This window comes from Callospermophilus lateralis, chromosome 5, assembly GCF_048772815.1.
Source record: "Callospermophilus lateralis isolate mCalLat2 chromosome 5, mCalLat2.hap1, whole genome shotgun sequence".
In the NCBI taxonomy this organism is placed as follows: domain Eukaryota; kingdom Metazoa; phylum Chordata; class Mammalia; order Rodentia; family Sciuridae; genus Callospermophilus; species Callospermophilus lateralis.
In genome coordinates this window covers 114,517,911-114,541,990 of record NC_135309.1, presented here as the reverse complement: position 1 = coordinate 114,541,990, position 24,080 = coordinate 114,517,911, and the positions used below count along the sequence as shown (strand labels likewise).

Sequence of the window (24,080 nt, the reverse complement as noted above, 5' to 3'; positions counted from 1 at the left end):
TTAAAAATCAAGTTGGTTGTTCTCTTGATATTGAGTTGTTTGAACTCTTTACATATTGTGGATATTAACCCTTTACTTAAGAAAGAAAAAAAATCATTGTTCAGACCATTGTCAAACTCCAGAGCATAATAAGGCTTTCCACTTAGGTCGTGTTTTTGTAATTCTATAGTTTGAGGTTTAACATTTAAGCCACTAATCCATTTTGAGTTGAGTTTTACATATTTTGTAAAATAAGAGCCTAATTTCCTTCTTCTGCTTGGGGATATTTAATTGTCCTAACAGTTTTGAGGAGATTGTCCTTTCCCCATTGTTTCTTTTGGCACCTTTGGAAAAATTGAATTGACCATAAAAGCATGAATTTATTTCTGAACTCTTTATTTTGTTCCATTAGTCTGTGTCTGTTCTTGTGCTAGTACTACACTGCTTTAATCCCTGCAGTTTTATGGTATATATTTAAGTTAGGGAATGTGATACCTGAAGCCTTGTTTTTTTTTTTTTTATTTTTCAACATTGCATTAGGTGTGTTTTTTTTTTTGCATTAGCATGTTTTGTGAAAAAAAATGTTATTGGAATTTTAGTAGTGATTGCATTGAATCTGTAGAACAATGTGGATAGTATAGATGATCTTAATTCAAGCTCAAGAATGCTGAGCTTGAATTTAACTGTCAGTCGCTACACAAACTGAATTTGCCAGTCAATGATTTAACAACATTACCAGCATCCATTGCAAATCTTATTAATCTCAGGGAACTAGATGTCAGCAAAAATGGTAAGGTCTTTTTTTCCCTGAATTTTGTACTTGGGAATATATTTTTCTAGCAACTTGGGATGTCTTCTACTGCTTCCTTAATTTTTTTCATTGTGTTTTATAGTTTTCTTAGTGTTCTATGGTTTTCAGTGTATGGGTAGTTCATCTCTTTGATGGAATTATTCCTTAGGTTTTTTTTTTTTTTTTAATGGTAGCTATATTAGTGAATTTTTTTTCTTTATTGTGATCAAAATACCTGACAAAAACAACTTAGAGGAGAAAAAGCTTATTTTGGGCTTATGGTTTCAGTGGTTCAGTCTGTGGTTAGCCAACTTCATTACTCTGGGCTCAAGGTGAGGCAGAACATTATGGCAGAAGGGCATGGTGGAGGAAAGATGCTCATGGAAGTTGGGAAGCACAGAGAGAGGAAGAAAAGGAGGGAGTGTATGAGCATGTGAACACACAGGCGTATGAGCAAGAGACTGTCTTAGGAGCTCGGGACAGGATATAATCCTCAGCTGCACATCCTGGTGACCTCCTTCCTCTGGCTATGCCCCACCTGTCTACAGTTATCACCTAGTATAATTCATTCAAATTGTTAATTCATCAAATGAATTAATCCACTAAGGAGGTTACAGCTGTCTTAATTGAATCATTTCTTCTCTGAACATTCATGCATTGCCTGACACATGAGCTTTTCAGGGAAAATTAAAGATCCAAATCATGACACTAGCTATTATAAATGGGATTGTTAAATTTTTTTTTGTTTGGATAGATTGTTGTTAATACGTATAATTACTATTGATTTTTGTATGTTGTTAATACATAGAATCACTACCGATTTTTGTATGTTGACTTTGTATCCTGCAACGTTACTGAATTTGTTAGTTCTAACAGTTTTATTGTGGAGTTGTTAGGTTTTTCTATGTATAAGATCCATGTGTGTCATCTTCAGAAAAGGACAATTAAACTTTTTCCACTTCAATTTAGATGGCTTTTATTTTCTTTTCTTGCATTCACTCCCTGAGTGGAACTTTCAGTGTAGTCATGTGTTGCTTGATGACAGGAATATGTGTTGAGAAATAAGTAATTAGGTGACTTTGTCATTGTGTAAACATCATAGAGTATACTTAACACAGACTTAAATGATATATAGATCATTAACTTGATGTGGTCTCTTGATGTGATTAAGAGACGTAGTAGGGGCTGGGGTTGTGGCTTAGTGGTACAGCTCTTGCCTAACACTTGTGATATGCTGGGTTTTATCTTCAGCATCACGTAAAAATAAATAAAATAAAATAAAGGTATTATGTCCAATCAGAACTTAAAAAAAAAAAAAAAAAAGATGTAACAAACATGAGATGTCTGAGAGGCTGCTGCCTGAATATCAATACAGTGAACTTTATTTTTAGTAAGTAGGATGGAGTGTTTATAATCTTTTGGAATCATTGTTTTTTTGTAGTCCATTGTTGACCAAATATTTTGAGATGTGTGACTATAATATGTTGAGGAGTAGTGGCAACAATGGAAAACCTTGTCTAGTTGCTGATCTTAGAAAAAACATATGCTATGGGGTGGGGGGAATGGAAGGATTAAAGGAACTCTAGGGCAAAGGGGAAGAGGGAAGGGAGGCTTAGGGGGAATAAGGATAGGATAGATGGTGGAATGTGATGGTCATCATTACCCTAAGTACATGTAAGAAGACAAGAAAGGATGTGACTCTTCTTTGTGTACAACCAGAGATATGAAAAATTACGCTCTATATGTGTAATATGAATTGTAATGCATTCTGTTGTCATCTATAACAAATCAAAATTTAAAAAAAATTCTTTTAGCTTTCACAATTGAATATATGTTAGCTGTGAGTTGAACCTATATGGCTTTTACTGTGTTAACAAACATTCTTTCTATATCTAATTTGTTGAGAATTTTTATTATGAAAGGATATTTAATTTTGTCAACTGCTTTTTCTGCATCTATTGAAAAGTTTTTTCCCTTCATCCGTTAATGTGGTGTATGTCACATTTATAGATTTGCAAATGTTGAAATTATTATTAAGAGCAGACCGTCATGTGTCATTTGATAATACATTGAAGAATATATGGAAGATAGAAGTTAGCTCTTAAAAAAATTTAAAAAATAAACGTGTATTTCTTTTATAATTAAAAAGTGAAAGAATCACATGAAGGTAGATTTTAAATGTTGTGCCCAAAGATATGACATGCAATAAATACTAAATGCTAAGACATATTCAAATAATTTTTAACCTTTGTAGAAAATCTTTATAAACAAGTTCCTCAAGTTAGTACAATAGTACCAGCAAATATGTGGTAATTGTATTCCATAGCCCTTAGTTGCCAAGTCACCTTTTCTCCTAAATGATGTCTGAAAGTAATCCTTCCTGTGTCATTTTAATTAAATTTCATGACTTATTGCAAATCATTTTGTACTGATTAAAATAGTCAAGTCATTCTAGTTTTACAGTTAACAATTAACTTTGGCAAGTCAGTTAACCAGAAGTCTGTCAACACACACACATACACATACACATACACAGTTAAAGTAAAAAAAATAAAGTATTGCATGCATTCATTTGCTAAGTCCTAGTTCATATGAAGCAATTAAATTATATATCTTATAGAAAAATTATTATATTGGCACATCCATTTTAAGAAATAAATCCATTTTACGGGTTTATGATTTATTCATTAATCATAGGTTTATAGTGGTTAGTACCCAACAGGTTTTCAGTTCTCAATAGCCAATAGTTTTTTTTAACTTTAATGGTATTATTTTATTTCAGCTTTTGTTATTGAGTCATTTAACTTAAGGACTAAATTTTTTCTGTTGCATATGGAAATTTTGTGGTTTAAAAAAATATATATATTTTTTTGTTGTTGATGGACCTTTATTTTATTCATTTATTTATATATGGTGCTGAGAATCAAACCCAGTGCCTCACACATGCTAGCTACCACTGAGCTACAATCACAGCCGGGAAATTTTGTGTTTTTAATTTATAATTTTATTTATATTTTCATTCATTCATAGTGATGTACTTGTCTTTTTCTACTCTACTTAAAAAATTTCATATTCAACTAAAATGCCTCTATAAAAATTGGAAAAATACCCATGAATTTATCAATTGTTTGTATTTTACCGCATTTGCTTTATTTCTTTTTTTGTGTGTGTGTATTTTTAAAATACGTTCAGGAAACAGATACACATGTTGCTGCAAATGTAATATTTCTTTTTTACTAAACTTATGTAAATTGCAGGTACCACAGACTTTATCCATAGAAGTATGCATCTCCCAACAAAAGTAATTCCTTATACATAACCGTAGTATCATTCTCACTCTCAAGAAATTCGATATCCCGTTTCTCTAGTTGCCCTCCTTAGCTCTTTTGCCTCTTTTTCTCCCTTTCAAGTTAAAGATCACATGTAGCATTTAGTTGTTGTGTTCTTTTGGTCTTTAAAATCTGGAAAATTTGTTCATTTTTTTCATGACATTGTTTTTAAGAACTCAGGCCAGTTGGATTGTGTGTATGTGTGAGTATGATATTTCCCCCTCATAATTTTATTTAGGCTAACTACCATTTGAAACTTATGGATAGTGTGAAAAATTTTTGTTTCAATCCTTGGTGTTTAATATAATGCCAAGCATTGCTTGTTTGATAAATCTCAAAGTAAACAAACTTAATCTATTAAAATTATGTCTCTGCATACATTAGTAGGTAATTCAAGCTAAAGCATTAGAGAATTTAAGAATTATTGTGACTTTAGAAGTCATTAAGTCTACTCTTCTATCACAAAAGGTTATCTTTAAGCATTTCCATTTTTTTTAAATAGATGTTAAAGCATAAGGAAAGAAACTCTAGATAATCAGGATATTAAATTGTGTGCATCTGGAAGTGTACATACCTAGTAAACTTTGTTACCAGTCTTAATACTATGGAAATATTTCTTGACTCAATAATAAAAATAATTGTACAAACTCCAGGTTTATTATTCTAAACAAGAATAGTGGAATTATGGCTACATAGTGGACTTGTAGCACTATTAAATTAATATCCTAGACTTCCATACAACTTTGTAAAGAATTTCATTTTTACAATTATGGTGACTTTTATTTGGCCACAGTGTAAAATCTTAGCTTCCTAGTTTTAGCTTGTCCTTGTTGCTAAAACTAAAGGACTACTTTAAATGATTTGTTCAGCCCATTAGTGTTTTCGGAGTAGTTGGAAATACTTTTTTTTTTTTTTTTAACATTTATTTTTTAGTTGTAGTTGGACACAATACCTTTATTTGTTTATTTTTATGTGGTGCTGAGGATTGAACTTAGGGCCTTACACATGCTAGGTGAGTGCTCTACCACTGAGCCACAACCCCAGCCCTGGGAATATTTTTATATGATCAAAAGATTCAGAAAAGGGGCTGGGGTTGTGCCTAGCATGCGTGAGGCACTGGGTTCAATTCTTAGCACCACATAAAAATAAAATAAAGGTATTGTGTTCACCTACAACTAAAAAATAAATGATTAAAAAAAAGATTCCAAATAAATACTAAGTATTCTGCCTAAAGAATGACATTACTATTTGCTGCCAATAAATTTTACAATTTATTTTTACTAAAAATTAAATGGATTTATTATTCTTTCCATATGATTGCTTATAATGCCTTGCCTTTTCTTTGTAATTTTCTTTGTAATTTTTCTTCTTATTGTCTTTAATTAAGGCCTAAATGAAACTACACTTCATTGTTAGTGAACAAAGGTAGATGAGAAGAGACAAGAATTAACTCATTTTACTTTTAGAGAACTAATTTAATCAATCTATATTATTTAGCTGTAGTATAATGCCTTTGTAAGTCTTCTTTATTGAAAACAAGGATATAGTATGCATTTGTAAGGAATTTGAATTTTTTAGTTTTTTTCCCCCCCAGTACTGGGAGTTGAACCAGGACCTCCCTTATAGTTGACAAGCCCTCTACTACTAATACACATTCCTAGCCCTTTTTATTTTATTTTGAGACAGGGTATTCTTGCTAATTTTCTGAGGCTGGTCTGGAACTTGCAATCCTCCTGCCTGGTGCAGAACTTGGAATCTTCCTGTCTCAGCCTCTGGAATATATAGGTTACAGGTGTGTGCCACCATGTCTGGCTGTTGGATTTTCAGTTAGATAATAGATTGTTTAAAAGAAAGGTTAGTTATGTTAAGTGATCATAGTGTTCTCCATAGTTTGAAGTTATTAAAAGTTATTTAGTATTCACATGATCACTATTGATATGGATGGATAAGTGTTTCTTATATTCTGAGTAAGAAAATTAAGATACTATCCATTTTTTCCCTATTATAACATTTGATCATATTGAATCTTAAATCGGATATATAATCTTATATCTAATTTCTGTTGTTTTATATCAGGTACAGTTTTGAGATTCATTAGCTGATATGCCCTGTTTGGAAAGAGCCAGGAAACATGGTGGTATACTTTATTAATAATAGTTTCAGCTGGGTGTGGTGGCACACACCTGTAATCACAATGGCTCTGGAAACTGAGGCAGGAGGTTCAAGAGTTCAAAGTCAGCCTCAGCAAAAGCAAGATGCTAAGCAATTCAGTGAGACCCTGTCACTAAGTAAAATACTAAATAGGGCTGGGGATTGGCTCAGTGGTCTAGTGCCCCTGAGTTCAATCCCTGGTACAAACAAACAAAAAAAAAGTTTCAGCAAGCTGTATGTATTTTAAACATTTGCATTTGAATTTTGGCATTTAGATTGTCATGGTTTCTGATCTTTTATATAGTTTTTCCTGTGTTTTTCAATTGGCCAGGTAGTATGGTTTATGATTAAAACACTCACCTAGGAATAAAAAAAAATGTTCTTTGTTCTTTGCTTCTGTTTATTGGTCCTATTCTAATATTGGGGAATTAATCTAAGTCTCTGTTATTCTGTAATATTGTCACGATTGCCAGATTGTTAGAAAAATTATATTTTGTTGTGTCCAAATGGCCTGTGTTATAGAGAATTCTAATAGGTCTGATGATTATAACATACTGTTAAAGTATCAATAGAGAAAATTGGTGGGAAAGGGAGACAAAATTTAAGACCATGTAGTTGTTAATTCTCTTGTGAACACACTGAATAAAATGACAGGAATTGTAAGATTGAGAAACAAGATCTGTCTTTCTGATGTGGGAATTCTGGAGAGGTTAACCAAGGCCTTTCTTTTTACTTGAGCCTAAAAGAGTGAATTGTAAGTTTTTAGGCAAAGCAGAAAATAATTGTTTGAACCTGAGGAAATCTGATGATTGGGAACAGGGGCATGAATGTGGAAAGAAAAGCCCAAAGAGTGAGCCTTTGTTTTTCTCCAAGATTAAGAAATCTGAATAACAGAAGAAAGGTACAACAGAAAAATTGAGGAAAAATACTACTGTAGGAGAAAGAAAATGTTTGTTTTCCTTACTATATTTTAATTTTTCATAAAGGGGACTTGTCATATTTATAGTTCATATCATAGTGTCTGATATTTTGTATGTTTGATACATATTTGCTGAATAATAAAGGAAAGATAATTTCAGTTTGAGGTACCTAAATAAAATCTAATGGGAACTTAAAAATTCTTTTTTTTTTTTTTTTTAAAGAGAGTGAGAGAGGGAGAGAGAGAGATTTTTTTTTTTAATATTTATTTTTTAGTTTTCAGCGGACACAACATCTTTGTTTGTATGTGGTGTTGAGGATTGAACCCGGGCCGCACGCATGCCAGGCGAGCGCGCTACCGCTTGAGCCACATCCCTAGCCCTAAAAATTCTTAAGTGGAATTAAAAATGGGAGCAAATTTGAGATACAGATTTAGAATCTAGAAGTGTATATGGTAGAAATTGAAGTCAAAATAAACATTAAGCTAGCAATTTGCATAAGTATCTCAAAGCTATTGATTTAGGAGAAAACAAATACTCTGTATCTAAAAGCTAGTGATGATTTAGTTAATTTCATAGACATCAGTTGATTACTTTTAAAATAATTTTTTAAATTTATAAATGGACACAATACCTTTATTTTATTTATATATATGTGGTGCTGAGGATTGAACCCATTGCCTCATATGTGTTAGGCAAGTACTGTACCACTTAGCTATAACCCTAACCCCTGATTACTTTTTGTAAACTACGTGTTATGGAACAAAGTACTTTAAAACATGAAAAATACAGAGTATTCATTTGTATATGAGGAAGATGACATAAACATTAATTTTCATTATATAATACTAAACTAATAAAATACATTTTTTAGCAAATAAATATACTATTTGTAATACAGGTTGAGCATCTGTACTCTCAAATTTGAATTTGAAGTGTTCCAAGATCTGGCCTTTTTTTTTTGAGTGCCAACATAATGACACAAGTGTAAAATTCCACTCCTGACCTCCTGTGATGGATTGCAGCCAAAGCATACAAAATTATTAAAAATGTTACATGAATTACCTTCAGGCTGTAATGTAAGTACAAGATACATATGTAGCATAAATGAATTCCATATTTAGACTCTGGTTCCCTCCCCAAAACATCTCATTATGTACATGCAAATATTTCAAAATCTGGGAAAAACAACAACCACCACCCTGAAGTCCTAAGTATTTTTGGTTCCAACCATTTCAGATAAGGGATGCTCAACCTATACTTATTCTGACAGGTTCTGTCTTAGATGTTGAAGATACAGAGGTGAACAAGATAAAAGGGACCACTGCATTTACAACTTTCTGTTTTTGAGAGATTGAAATTCTTGATTTTTAATACTACCTCAAATTATATATGTTTTGTTTGTCCAAACACAAGAAAAACTATTAGCATGATTGTTGTGCTCCTTTTGAGAATCAACGAAAGGACTTTGTGACTTTTTCCTTAAAAACTTGTATCCTATGTGTAAAATCGTGATTGTGTATTTAACTCAAATAAATAAATAATGTTAACATAACAATTGATTTTGGTTAATTTTTTTCATATTTATTGTGGGACCATTCACATGTTTTAACATTCACCATTTTAGCATTTTTAAATTTATGCATTTTGGTGCACTTTTGTTTCACTGTCACCACTGTGTAGTTCTAGAATGTTGTTATCATCTTAAAAGGAAACCCTGGACTCACTAACTAGTCACTCCCCATTCTAGTTTTTCTCAGTACCTTGCAACCATTTATCTTTTTGGTGTCTGTCAGGATTTGTTCTTTCTGGATATTTCATATTAATAGAATCTTATATAATATATATGTACAGCTGCTTTCTCTTCAAATAGTGTTTTCCAGATGCATCCATGTTGTACTATATATTGATGTTCCCATAATGTGGATATACCACATTTCACTTATTTTCTTTATCCATTTGTTGATAGGTATTGGATTATTTCTATATTTGGCTGTTGTAAATAATTCTTCTATGAGCATTCATGTACAAGTTTTTGTTGGAACATACATTTTTAATATTCTCAAGTATACACTCGAGTAGAATTTCTGGGTTATAGGGTAATTCTGTGTTTAACATTTGGAGGAGCCTCCAAACCATTGTCCACAGCCATTTTCTGTTCCAGTCAGCAGTGTATATATGTAGTTTTCAATTTTTCCATATCTTCATCAGTATTTGTTAATTTCACACAACTGCATTTAGTCGTCAGGTCTATTAGGCCTTCTCTCTTCTGAGTGGTTCCTAAGACCTCCTTTGTTTCTTTTGAAGATTACTGGCCTTTAATAAAAGTTTTCTTAATTTGGGTTTGTTTGATGCTTGCTTATGTTTAAATGTAGCTTTTATGTTTTTGGCAAGTATACATTGTTTCTTAGGGCATCTCAGACAAGTTGCCATGTGCTATTGATGTTAACTGGTAATGCGTAACTTTGAAGAATTTTGTTAAGATTTTGCCTGTCAGATTCAGTCAACTTTTCCTTTTGTAATTGATAAATATCTTGTAGAAAGAATCTTTGAGACCAAATTAATGTCCTATTTATTATTACTTTTTATGCAATAATTTTGGCATCCATTGTTATTAGGGGTTTTGTTTTGTTCTTTTTCTTGTCCTTTTCCCAGTTTGTGTTTGCTACTGTTGTCAGTTAAACCCAGAGCCTTGCACCGCGTGCTAAGCACACACACACTATCACTGACCTAAACACCCAGTCTATTGATGAATTTTGACTGAAGCAGTTATTATTGTGGTATTTGCTAGGTGGTGATTTTGCACCATTTTTCATCACCTGAAACTCTATACATGGCATTATGGTAAGCTTACTTTATCATCTAGTGATGATAAAGTTGGAATAAACTTCAAAGGGTGACAACTTAAAAGGTTGACAACCCTGTTGGATAATCAATTATTATGTTAGTGGAGGGATGGATCTTTTTTAATAAACAGACTATATAAAATTCATTTTTGAAAAAATTTAAATTAGTATTTCTTTGATCAAGATTAGAGCAATGAGTGGACGAGTACTAGTTTACCAGTTATTTGTTGCTGTATTTTTTCTGTGATAATTTTAGGAGATGAGTAGGTGCTTAGAATATTTTACCAAAATTTAACTTCACAGTACTTATATTGTATTTTGCAAATGTATTGGTCTGTAACAGATTGGAAATTTTTAAAAATTTATTTACCTCAGGTTTGTGAAACACTTGGTCTAAAAGGATACTCTAAGGGTTAGGGATGTAGCTCAGTAGCAGAGTGTTTTCTAGCATGCATGAGGCCCTGAGTCCAGTTCCCATTACTACCACCCGTTCCCCCAAATCATAAGTAGAAGCCCACTGAAAAGTTGAAATGTTTAGTAGATCTCTTGAATATACACATCATGGTGTGCAGAAATCAACACATTCCTTAACCACTTATATTGAGTATGCTACCGGATTATGTGAAGGAAAAACTCTTAAGAGGAATGTAAAAAAAGATAGGGAAAAAGAGAAGATAGATGCAGGAAAGAGAAAATGTGTTATTATGTTAGTATTATCGCCTTCATGTCTATCTGTGGGCATATGTGAGATAGATTTTCCAACCCTTTCACCTACAGCTTTGTTTTCAGCTTTGCTTGCTTATGTATATAAGGGGCCAGCTCAATCTGGATCCCAGTGTTTAAAAAGCAATAGTTTATGTGAGAAAAACAGAATGTTAAATGTTGTGCATTTTGTGTCCTTATCACATTGAGAAGGTTCTAATTTTCAGTAGAGCTAAGAGAAGGAAAGGAAGGAAAATCAACTCAAGTAATTAACAGTTATAGAGAGGCAAAGAAGGAAAGATGCACAGAAAGAGAAATTGTTGTAGAGGTGGTTCTATTTGGTTCTCATTGGTGGTGTCAATTTGTCTAGCTCCTGCTCAGTTGGCAAATTATTCTCAGAATCTACGGGGTACATGTTAATTATTATTGTTTTGGTCTCTATAAGACATTATTTTAATTTGATTATTATTATTTTTTTTTTAGGAATACAAGAGTTTCCAGAAAATATAAAAAATTGTAAAGTTTTGACTGTTGTGGAGGCCAGTGTAAACCCAATTTCTAAGTAAGTTATTCTCAGTTGAATTATAAGTTTTGTTTTTAAAAACAAACAAACAAACAATTTTGAAGCACTAGTAGAATATTATTTAACGTATTTTAGTGAAAAATTTGTATCAATTTTAAAGCTATACAAAGGTTTGGTTTTAGAATAAAAAATGAAATCTTTTTTTTTTCTTTTTTTTTTTTAAGAGAGAGAGAGAGATTCAATATTTATTTTTTAGTTATCGGCGGACACAACATCTTTGTTTGTATGTGGTGCTGAGGATCGAACCCGGGCCGCACGCATGCCAGGCGAGCGCGCTACCGCTTGAGCCACATCCCGAGCCCCAAAAAATGAAATCTTAATAATCTTCCTATGTTCACATATTATGGATGTAAATTTGAGATCTAAAAAAGACAATACAAGTATTTTTAATGCAGATCTCACCGATAGTTAATGTCAGAAATGAGACTAGAATCTGCTAGGTTTCCTCACTATTTGTACGGTGCCAAAATGTGAGATATTTGAATATATCATAATATTCTGGATATTGCCAGCAATATGGTAATATCCAGAGTATTTTCCTGGAAGTAGATGGTTGATATAAACAAGTTGAAGTGAACAAGGAACTGAGAGTCTAGTTTGAATAAATTGTTTAATGAACACTGGAGTCAGCACCTCAATGGTTGGCCTGGGAATAGATATTGTGTGTGTGTTGGGGGGAGGGTATAGGGATTGAACTCAGGGGCGTTTGACCACTGATCCACATTCCCAGCCCTATTTTGTGTTTTATTTAGAGAGAGGGTCTCACTGAGTTGCTTGCTGAGGTTGGCTTTGAAGTCTCAGTCCTCCCTTCTCAGCCTCTGGGATCCAGGCATGTGCCACTATGCTAAGCCTGCTATGTCTTAATGCACAAGGATTTTATTCTTGTTAAAATCCATGGCAAACACATAAAGAATGATGTATATACTTTTCATTTGAAAATAATACTCTGTTGTTAAGTTCTACATCTGTAGAACCTGTTTCATAAGCAAGAAGAAATAGAAACTAATACATGTAGATTCTTACGTGGACTTAAAATACTCAGCTTTTTATGTTATTTGCTTGAAGAATTCTAAACCTTAATTATTTAGGGACTAAATGTTGATTATCAAAATAATCTAAACCAGTGTTTTCTACTGGAGCCTGTTTTTACCCCAGGGACACTTGGCAATTTTTAGAGATAACTGTCGGGGGGTCGGAGTATATACACACATGCACACTATTGGCATCTAGTTGGTAGAATCCAGGGCCACAGTTAAATATCCTACAGTGACAAGGCAGCTTTCTCACAAAAAAGAATTATTCTCAAATTGTCTCTGCCTAGGTTTAGAAACTCTTTAGTCCCTTCACTTGATATTAGATAAGGTGAATTTGAAGGGTGCCTGTTGTTTTCATGGTTATGTCCTAAATGTATTTCTATGTGTGTGGCTCATTCTTGGTTAACTATTTGTGCAAATTTAATGTTACAGAGACAAATATTACCTTACTTTCTCTTACCAAAGAGATGAAGTTACAAACATTGAAGCAGGCAAATTATTACAAAATGCAAACCTTAATTTGTAAAGAGGTGACTATTTTCTGTTGAGAAAATGTCTTAATTACACAGATTCTTGTGAGGCTGAAATTGTATATATGAAATTAATTTAAATTCTGATATATTTTATATAGGCTCCCTGATGGATTTTCTCAGCTGTTAAACCTAACCCAGTTATATCTGAATGATGCTTTCCTTGAATTTTTGCCAGCTAATTTTGGCAGGTAAATTATAGTTTCTCCTAATAACATTTATTGTTAGCTTTTGTAGTTTACAAAACTGTAAGTTACTTTAGTAATACCATGTTATAGTTTCAAAGGCTCTTCTTTTGTAACTATTTCCAAGTATTGTGATTTTTTTTTCTTCTTTTTGCAGTACTGGGGATTAAACCCAGGGGTGTCTACCACTGAGCTATATCCCCAGCCCTTTTTATTTCTAATTTGAGACAGAGTCTCAGTAAGTTGTCGAGACTGGTCTAGAACAGGCAATCCTCTTGTTTTAACACTATGAGTACCAAGTACTAATACTAATTAGTATGCAAGTGATTTTTATAGTTTCTTTGAATCTAGTTACTTTCATTCCAAATTTATTTTCAGTGAGAGTTTAAAAAAAAAAAAAAAAGACCACCAGTTTTTAAGGTGGCAAAAAAATAGAAGGTTTTCCTAGGGATAATATCTGTATATTTGAGATACCAAATGCTATATTCTTAGTATTTATTAAAATCTTCTAACAATCTATTTAGCTATTTCCCCATTGAATCAAAATTCTTGAGAAAATAGTATGTTTCTGGTTTACCAGTATGTGTTTACTTCATCTCTCTTCATCACCATCCCCATTAAGTCTCTGAGTATTTTTTTAAACAGATGAATTAATGAATAATAGGTATCAAGTTATTGAATTTAAATTAATTTTATTATAGAAAGTGTTAGCAAACTAAACTTTAATTTTGTAGTTATCGTTTGTCTAAAATAATTATTATACTTTTTAGATTCGTCTTCTGTATCTGGCATTTGCATCATTTAATTTGTTCATTTCTCATATTTTATAGTGAAATGTATATTGCTGAATTGTCAGCAGATTTATTTATCTCTTTTTATAGCTATTCTCTAGAGTTGCATTATTGTTCTTTAAGAAACAGTTTTGTGGTTATTTTTAGTGGAAGGCATGGAATATGCTTTAGGATTGTTTACTTAGGAACAATCACTTTGTCCCTTTGAAAATATCTAAAAGCATTTTCCCTTCCTGTTAATTCTGAACAGCAGAAATAGTCTTTTCTTCCTTTGTGGTTTTTATTCCCTTGTAATATTTTATGTTACTCTGCATATAGTAATTATATAATTAGTATTGGTTGTTTTAAAACCTTAAAATATGGCATTATTATTAAATCCTTTGTTGTAGACACTTGACTTGTTCTTTGTTTTGCAGATTAACTAAACTTCAGATATTAGAACTTAGAGAAAACCAGTTAAAAATGTTGCCTAAGTAAGTAAAGGTGTTATCCTTTTAAAAATTCAATTTAGAATTTTTAATCCATATTTCCCTAAAAAGAGTTAGATTTTTATAAAGACTTAAATTTGTGGTGCTTATATTATATAATTCCTGGTGTTAAATTTAAAAATGTGTCTATAGGTGATTTCATAGCTCTCTGAGGCACAATCTTTTGTTTAATACAAAAATTAGATAATAAGTTTGTGAGAAAAGAAAAATTAAGTTTGTTAAGCCAACCTGAGTTCTAAATAGAGATTCAAATTCTTATGTTAGAACCCATACATATCATTTATTAGAGAGATCTGTGTAGTCTTCATGTGAAGCTGCTAACTAAAACTTGACTGCTTGGCTTTCTCATCTGTTGTAAATTAGAAATTGGGTGTTTGGTTCTCATATTGTAATCTAACATCAAGAAGAGATGGTAGTTTAAGAGCAAATGAGGAGATAAAACTATTGAAAAAAAAAACAGGTCTACAAACTCAAAATGCACTGTATTCTTTGGTGATTTATTTTAAAAACGTCTTAAAATACCTTGAATACATTGCTATATATCATGTAGGGCTTGACAACTACAGTCTATGATTAATTATTGCCAATTGTCTATAATTGTGAATAAAGTTTCATTGGAACATAGCCACATTCCTTAATTTACTTATTACCTCTGGCCGATTTTATTAAGTAGAGTTCAGTAATTGTGACAAAGACCTTATGATCACAGAACCTAAAATATTTACTGTCTGGTCTTTTATAGAAAAAAAATTCTTAACTAGTATTAAAATAGAGTCATTAAGACTTAATTGTTACTTTTTGAGGAGCAAACATCTTCAGTTACCCCAGGAGTTAGTTGTTTTGTTTACTCAGCTTCAGTGGCATCATATTTATATCTGTTACTGTATTTGCCACATCAAGTAATGTATCTGTTTTTATATGTCACTTTCTTCTTGCCTGACCAACATGTATACATGCACATGTGTGTCTTTTCCTCTGTCCCACATGATTATAAGTTGAGGACAGAGTACATGTCTAGTTTGTTTCCCCCACACCAAATGATAGTTTGTTTTAGCCAAATATTTATCCAGTGCGTGAATGAAGTTTCTAATGATGGTTGTGAGTATAACTTAAAGTAAGAATTACCATATTAAAAATTTAAAAGGTCTAAATATTTCGCCAATTTAGTACTGGCTTAGCTCAAAACTTTACTGCTTTCTAAGAGACCTAAATAACAATATATAAATTGTTTATTATAATAAGTAAGCCTATAATTAATGTGGTGCATTAATCAGCTTTCTGTCACTGTGACAAAATACCTGAGATAAACAGCTTACAAAGAGAAAAGGTTTATTTTCGCTCAGGTTTCAGAGGTTTCCATTCATGATTGGCCTTATGGCTTTTGGGCCTGTAATGAAGTAACACACTGTGGTGAGAGTGCATGGTGGAACAAAGCTGCTCACCTCTTGGTGTCTGGGAAGCAAAGAGAAAACTGTAAGAGGCCAGGGTTCCAGTGTCCCCTTGTGGCACACGCCCTTAATCCCAGGTACTTGGGAAGCTGAGATATGCGATCACAAGTTCAAGTCTAACCTAGGCATTTTAGCAAGACCTTGCTTGTCTCAAAACAAACAACAAAAAACAGGGCCAGGTACAGCTAAGTGCTAGTGCTTGCATAGCATGTTCAAAGCCCTGAGTTCAATCTACTGTATGTCCGACAGGCATGCCACCCATAACCTGACTTCCTTCTACCAGGCCCCACTTCCTAAAGATTCCATTACCTACCTCCCAGTTGAGCCGCAAGCTAAGGACCAAGCCTTCAACATATGGGCTTTTGGGGGACATTTTAGGTCCAAATGCTTATGGTCTGATACCATAGGTAATTCACTGATTTTTAACTCCTTTTATATATTCAGATCAGGCTCTGTCAATAAATTTGATAATATAATTCTTTATTCCTTTCTAAGATATGATTAAAAACTTTGAGACCTCCAAAAATATAAAGAAAGCCATAGTTTTAAATATTAGGAAAGTCACATTCAGATTTATATGTCTGGATATTTTTATGATTAGAGATTTTAACAAAAGGAAGACCTATAATTTTACATATGTTGTTAAGCACAACTTAATACTGCTTAAAGAGTTTGCAGAGTATTCTGTCAGGAACACAAAAAATGTTATGTCCTTCCTATGAAACAGGAGAGAAGGTAAAATGAGATAAATACAATGACTTTTAGAGGTAGATGACAGAAATTTTTTATTTTTTATTTATTTTTTTTTTTGGTACCGGGGATTGAACTCCTGACTGCTCAACCACTGAGCCACATCCCCAGCCCTATTTTGCATTTTATTTACAGACAGGGTCTCACTGAGTTTCTTAGTGCCTCCTTGCTTTTTGTTGAGACTGGCTTTGAACTTGCAGTTTTCCTGTCTCGCCCACCGGAGCTGCTGGGATCATGGGCGTGAGCCACCGAGCCTGGTGATGACAGGAATTTGAGGGATACTATTTCTTTCTTCTCCTTGAATTAGTAAGTCGGACCTTATTCTAAGATAAAATTTTATTTCTGAGATAGATAGACAGATTCATTTATTCATTCATTCTTATGTTCATTCATACGTAGAATGGGTTGAGCCCAAGACCTTGCACAGACTAAGCAAACAATACCATTGAGCTGTAACTGACCCTCTGTTTTTTTGTTTGGTTTTTGGTGTTGCTGGGAATTGAACCCAGGGCCTCATGCATGCTATGCAAGTACTTTACTTACTATTGAGCCCTATCCCAAGCCCCTGACCTTCTGTTTTCATTGTTGGTAATGGTGTTGCTATTTGTTTGAGTCAAGCAAGTTCTCACTGTGTTGCTCAGGCCGACCTTGAACTTGTGATTGCTGCCTCAGCCTCCCAAGTAACTGGGATTACAGGCATGTACTATGACACCCAGTTTATTTACATACCCAGGATAGGTGTGTAAATGGATCGCAGGTTACCAGTATTAGCTACAGAGGGTTGAGGTAGAAATAGATAATTTTGTGTTGTTGTAGTATATTTCTCTTTATTATTACATGTCTGTTTCATTCATATTTTCCTAAACGTTCTGAAACTTATTTTTTTCCTTAAATGTTTTCTGTAATTCAGTTGTTCCAATGTACTAACTTTTCATTTTTATACCTCTTCTGAAACTATTTGTTTTTATAAATTGCCTCCGTGTTGTTATGTATTCAATAGCTACACATGAATTTTCTCTTGTCATTATAATAATGTCAAAACAAGAAGTAGATGATTTTGTTTTCTTCTTTCAATATTCCCCCCTCTTCACAGCCCTTTTTACTTTTCTCAAAACTTCACCTGGTAAAGTAGTTTGAACATTCAAGCTTAATGTCATAGCATGTGATTTTATACATCTGGAAAAAATTCCTGGAAATTCCTTTTGCTTTTTAAATGTTTTTCCTTTTGCTACAGCTTGCTTCTAGCTTTTTTGGAAAAAGAAAGAGATGAATAAGGAGATAGGATTATAGTGCCTGAGAATAGGCACTCAGTAAATCTAAGCTAAAGGAGCTTTGAGAAAATTTGGCATTGTGGGATGAATTGAATTAAAGGAGCAGTGATGGAACGGCATGTTTAAAATTTAAAGGTTGGAGAAAATTAGCTTCTGTTTAGGCCATAACATACATTATTATGTGGATTCTTATATTTTTTAGTTAAAAACCTGAACAAATATTTAAACTAATTTTTAACATTAATTTTTGTTAAGTTTTGAGAGAAGAAAGAAATATTAGGTATTTTTTTGTCAAATGCCCTTGTGCTTTAAATGAAGTTCATTTCTGAAATATTAACATATGAATGAATAATATTAATGATAGCAGAAATATAGTTGTTATATTATTTTATCATACCCTGTAAAGTCACTATTGTGGAGCTGCTTATGGGTAGTTTAGGGCATCTCAATATATTAAGTAATGAGTTTTTCTAAAAATAAAATTGAAGAGCATAAATACACATTTGAATTAATTTGTAATTAGTTTCAAAAGATACCTTTGTGGAAAGAAATAAAAAAATAAACTGTTTATTTCATCACAAACCAGTTTGTATATTTTTCTAGCCTTTAGTTGGTGAGAAATGTTGTTAAGTGGGAAGTTTAAAATGATATATTATTGCTTTAAAATAATCTACCAGTTTTAAAATTCAAAACCTATATTTTATTGGCTTGAACATGTAAAGAATATGTTAACATTTTGAAAACTATAAGAATTATATTTATTTTAAAATCTTAGAAATATATGACCAGTCTTGAAAAAAAACTTGCTGAAATTATTTAGTAAATGAATATGTATTTGCCAAATAGTCTTAATTCACTGATATATATGTGTATCTACTATGTGAAAATTTATTCTGTTAAAAAATGAAAAACTTTTATTCATTTTCTGACCTGTGACTTTAAATTCATTGCAATTTCTTCTTAAGAATAGAAAATAAGACTGATGAGAAGCCAAAATTAGAGAATAATCAGTGATTAAATTCATTCTATCTAGAAAATAAATATTGGCTTATTGTTTTAGAAAATTAACATTTTGGCCAACATATGAAAAGCCTGTGCTTCATTACATAAGTATACATTGACTGTGAAATTTGAAAGCTTCCATGTAATTGATATTTTTGTATAGTTAATTCTTTGTAATTCCATTGTGAATAGAACCATGAATAGATTGACCCAGCTGGAAAGACTGGATTTGGGAAGTAATGAATTCACAGAAGTGGTAAGTTCTCATTAATCTCATTCTCTATAAGCCTTACATGTGATCAAGGGCAAAATGTGAAAATTCAAGTATTTCTCTTAAAAATTGAATAAAGGTATACATTTTTTGAGATATAAGATATGAAAGTTCTGTTGTGTATGTATGTGACACGATCTGTAATACCAGAGACTTAAGGCTGAGGCAGGACGATCAGTTAGCAAGACTCTTGTCTCAAAAAAATGAAAGGGCTGGGGATATAGCTCAGTGGTAGGGCTTACCTAGCATTCACAGGACCCTGGTTTAAATCTACAGTACAGGGAGGGATGGGGAATAGGAAGGACAAATATGAAAGTTCTTAACTTGAACTTTCCAGACAGATGGAAAAATTAACCAGCCATAGAAAAGTCTGAAAAAAGTAAGGCTAAAATATGAAATTAATGAGAGGTCCATGGAAGTGATAGCCAAAAGTTTTTAGCATAGGAAACAGAAAGTTTGAGAGCTTATAAGGAAAAAAAAATAATTCTCAAATACAGCAATTGATAGTATAGTTTTGAGTCAAAAATAATTCCTCTGGGGTGTTGCTTATGAGTTTGTTTAGTGATAAGATACTTCTCTGTAGTTTTACATAAAGGCTTTAAAGGGAAAGTCATTGAATGAAATAATTGTTATTTTTGAGTTTGTATTGAGACCTGTCAATTGTGTTTGTCCTTTGTATGCTATAGTACGCTGTGATGCTGAATCTAAAAGGGGTGTGTCTTTAGTGTTCAAAAATAACTCAAAAAATAAAGTAGATTTCTTTAAAAAAGGAATTCACCAAACTCAATATCATTGTTAAAACTTTAAAATTATGTTCATGAGTTTGTTGTTCAAAATTGTGTTGGCTTTCACATAATAGTCTTTTTTTTTTTTTTTAGAGAGAGAGACAGAAAGAGGGGGAGAGAGAGAGAATTTTAATATTTATTTTTCTTAGTTTTCGGTGGACATAACATCTTTTGTATATGGTGCTGAGGATCGAACCCGGGCCACACGCATGCCAGGCGAGCGCGCTACTGCTTGAGCCACATCCCCAGCCCCACGTGATAGTCTTTTAAGAACAAAAATTTCTCAGGACTGTGTTGTGTGCCCTATGAGTAGTTTAGATAGCTAATTGTGCATTTCACCTTTGTCCAGTGAAGGACCATGTTGGTTTGAGATACCTTCCAGTTTCTTTAACAAATACTCACTTTATTTTTTATTATGTTCTAACTAGAAGTGATTCCTTATGGATTTCACTATGTGGAGTTTTTATTCCCTGTGGGAGGAAAAATATACTGTTTCCTGAATTATTTACTGTACTCTTATTTGTTTTCAGTGTATTAATTAATTTCCATATTAACTACATAAAAATTCTCAATTGTTAATTTTATGAATCCAGTAAGCTTTCAAAATTATCATTCATTTTTGTACTATTTTGATCTTTCAACATTATATACCTATTTTTTAAACTCAGTAATGGAATTACAACAGTAAAGCACAAAAGGAAATTTTGTTTAATGCAAGAAATATCTATAATTCTTTTTTTAAAAATATTTATGTTTTAGGTGTAGATGGACACAACACAATGCCTTTATTTTTATATGGTGCTGAGAATCAAACCTGGGTCCCGCCTGTGGTAGGCGAGCGCTCCACTGCTGAGCCACAATCCCAGCCCCTAGAATTCTTCTTTCTATGTTTTAACAATAAATATGAATGATGTGACCTTTTATGCAAGACTCACATTATTTCATTGATTAGATATGATGGTACTCTTTGCTGTCACTTGGTCGTTTATTGCACCTGGCTTTGTAGGGTGACAGTCTTAAGCTCCAATGCCCAAGAGCAAATTTTACCTGAATACAAAGGTCCACAACAACACTTAAAATTAGTTTTAGGTATTTAACACTATATTATAAACAGTTTTTTACCAAGTCATTAGAATTTTCCATTAGGAGCTTAAATGACAGAATTTTCTATTTTTGTCATATGATTATGCCTTTGCTTATTTATCTTTCCTTATTATTGAAAATTTAGGATGTATAGTGACTTTTCTCTCTATTAATGTCATGAGAAACAACATCTTTGTTATTTTCCTAAAATTTTCTAAAAGGCTGTATCTTTTTATTGATAATGAATGAGAAATTCTTTTTATTATATACTTCCAGGCAGTGGATCCCCCTTCCTCTCTTTTTTTTTAGGTGCTGTGTTTGATCTCAGGGCCTCAGCCTCACATGCTAAGCAAGTGCTCTACTGCTGAGCTGTACTCCCAGGCCCCCTACTTTTATTTCTTTATTAATTGTATAGATAGTTGACTCTGTTGTATAATCCAAAACTTAAATGAGTTTTATGTAATCTACTTGTATGGAGTTTATATTGGAATTTCCCTTTAATAATGCTATTGTAGTAACTATAATGCAGTGGAATGGCTCATGTCTTGTCTGTGTTTCTCCCCTGCACCCGACTTTTTCTTTTTTCCCCTTTTATTTAATGTTTCAAAACTAAAAAATATTATACATTCTCAGGGCTTCTTTTGCCAGATAAAGACATTTCTGTGAATTAATTTGATTTTTTCCCTTTTTTATCCAAATAGCCTGAAGTACTTGAGCAACTAAGTGGATTGAAAGAATTTTGGATGGATGGTAATAGACTTACTTTTATTCCAGGGGTATGTATATGGAATTTTGGACAGCTTCACTAATTTCTGTCTCTTCTTTGCAGTAGTTGAACTGTGCATTTTAAAATTACTTTTAGTTAGTTAAAAATGGATTATTTTTTACTTTTTTATTAAACAGAAACCCCGCTTTTCTTACTGTATTTGAGACATTCTTGATTAAAATCTGGAAATTCTTGTAACAGGCTAATAACTTAGTCTTTTCTTAGCATTATAGAGTATATCCTTTCTAGTAGTAACAATTGAATTTTTTTCCTAATTTAGTTTGCCTGTGGAATTGTAAAGCTAGGATGATTTCCATGAACTTATTTTCTTTCTTATGGATAAATTATATACTCCCATAATCTAAAGAAGCCATAAGAATCCCCATATATCTGTCTCCCTAGGGAGGTGATTAACAGCTAAGTTTCTAAAGAAAAATACATATCCTTTGTCACTCCATTGGGTTAAAGTTAGTAGGAATTCTTAGCTTACTATTTTGAGTCATCTTTCTCATGTTAACAATTATTTATTAAAATTGACATTTTTTATTACCTGAATTTCTTATAAATTATTTGATACAGTAATTATATTTATTTTATTATTATTATTATTATTTTACTTGTAGTTTATTGGTAGTTTGAAACAGCTTACATATTTGGATGTTTCCAAAAATAATATTGAAATGGTAGAAGAAGGAATTTCGGCTTGTGAAAATCTCCAAGACCTCCTGTTATCAAGCAATTCACTTCAACAGCTGCCTGAGACCATTGGTTTGTATTGCTTTCAAATACATGTAATTTTTATTAAACCAAAGCTTCCATGAAATTTTTATTTGTTACCACATAGCTTTACTGTATTGCCACATAACTAATATTATTTGAAGTTTTCCTGATAAGATCAGTTATACAATTTACTTGTTGTTAATGTTAATTTACACTAAATAAGTCTTATAAAGAATCTGTATAACTGGTTTTTAACCCTTAATCATAGCCCTTATTTAGTAACTTTTTTCCAGGCCCACTTTATTATAGAGCAGACAAGAAAACAGACTTGTTGAACAAATCTTGTGAGAGATCTGCGATTACTGAATCTGTATTTCTAAGAGTTGGAGACATGACTCAGTGATAGAGCGCTTGCCTGGCATGCACAAGGTCCCAGGTTCAATCCCCAGCACTGAAAATAAATTAAAAAATAAAAATCTGTATTTATTCAGTTTCTTATAAAATGAAATTTCAAAGGAATTGAATTATTTTAATGGAAGCACTAAATCCTAAATATTGTTATCCTAAATGTTGTTAGCAACCCAACTCCACATTTTACATTGGAGTTCATTTTTGGTATTGCAAATTCTGTGGGTTTTGACAATTTTTTTTTTTAAGTCGTTGATGGACCTTTATTTTATTTATTTATATATGGACCTGAGAATCAAACCCAGTGCCTCCCACATGCTAGGCAAACACTCTGCCACTGAGCCACAAATATAGCCCTTGACAAATGTTTAATGACCTGTTATCTCTCATTATAACTTCATACAGAATAGTTTCACTGCTCTAAAAATCCTTTATGCTCTATATCTTCATCCCTCCTTCCTTGAAACCCCTGGAAACCATAGATCCATAACTGTTTCTCTTAGTTGCCTTTTTTAGGATGTTACTACAGAGTCATACAACATGTAGCCTTTCAGATTGACTTTGTTATATTCATTTAAGGTTTCTCCATGTCTTCTCATGGCTTGATAGCTCATTTATTTTTAAGCGCTAAATTATATTTAACTGTCTGGATCTGCTGCTGTTTATTGATCTATTCATCTAGTGGAGAACATCTTGGTTGCTCCAAGTTTGTGCAATTATTAATAAAATGACTATAAACAAAGATGTTAATAAAAAACTTAAAAAATAAATTTTACATATTTCTCAGTTAAGTTAGTTGTTTTAGATAATGTACATTTTGCAAATTCACTAGCATTATACTCTAATCAACACTTTTAATTTTTAATATTTTTATACATAGAATAGTTTGTTATAGACCTTTGCCATTTCTTCTTTTAATTCAATAAAGGTTTTTTTTTGAGGGTAGGGATATTGGTTTCTTGTCAACCATGACATTGTTTTTAGGAATGGAGTTATAGCAGTAAATAGTGCAGACAGAAAGTCCCTTCTCTTCTGAAGTTTACATTTCAGTGGGGGTTAGTAAAGAAATATACACTGTATTAAAAGGGTTGTGGGTTAGACTTGTAAACATAGGTTAAGAGAACAGAATGAGCGGAATTGGGAGTGGTATCTCTTGATAGGTTAGTTTGCAAAGTTCTTAATTCTTGCCAAATGTAATGTCTCACATTGAATGTGGACTTCTAGTAAGTGTTGAAAAATTGTTATTTCTTC

The 24,080-nt window shown here is 32.3% G+C and overlaps 1 protein-coding gene across 5 annotated transcripts in view; it reads left to right on the top strand.

Annotated features, from left to right (window-relative positions):
• The window catches only part of Erbin (erbb2 interacting protein), a 131,482-nt gene that overhangs the window by 59,703 nt on the left and 47,699 nt on the right, over positions 1–24,080 (top strand). For all 5 annotated transcript variants that reach the window (XM_076857202.2, XM_076857200.2, XM_076857203.2 and 2 more), the window contains exons 5-10: positions 11,198–11,276; positions 12,963–13,052; positions 14,254–14,310; positions 18,989–19,052; positions 21,637–21,711; positions 22,325–22,469. In XM_076857202.2, coding sequence (XP_076713317.2) covers positions 11,198–11,276; positions 12,963–13,052; positions 14,254–14,310; positions 18,989–19,052; positions 21,637–21,711; positions 22,325–22,469 — 510 coding nt within the window. The remainder of the gene's footprint in view (positions 1–11,197; positions 11,277–12,962; positions 13,053–14,253; positions 14,311–18,988; positions 19,053–21,636; positions 21,712–22,324; positions 22,470–24,080) is intronic.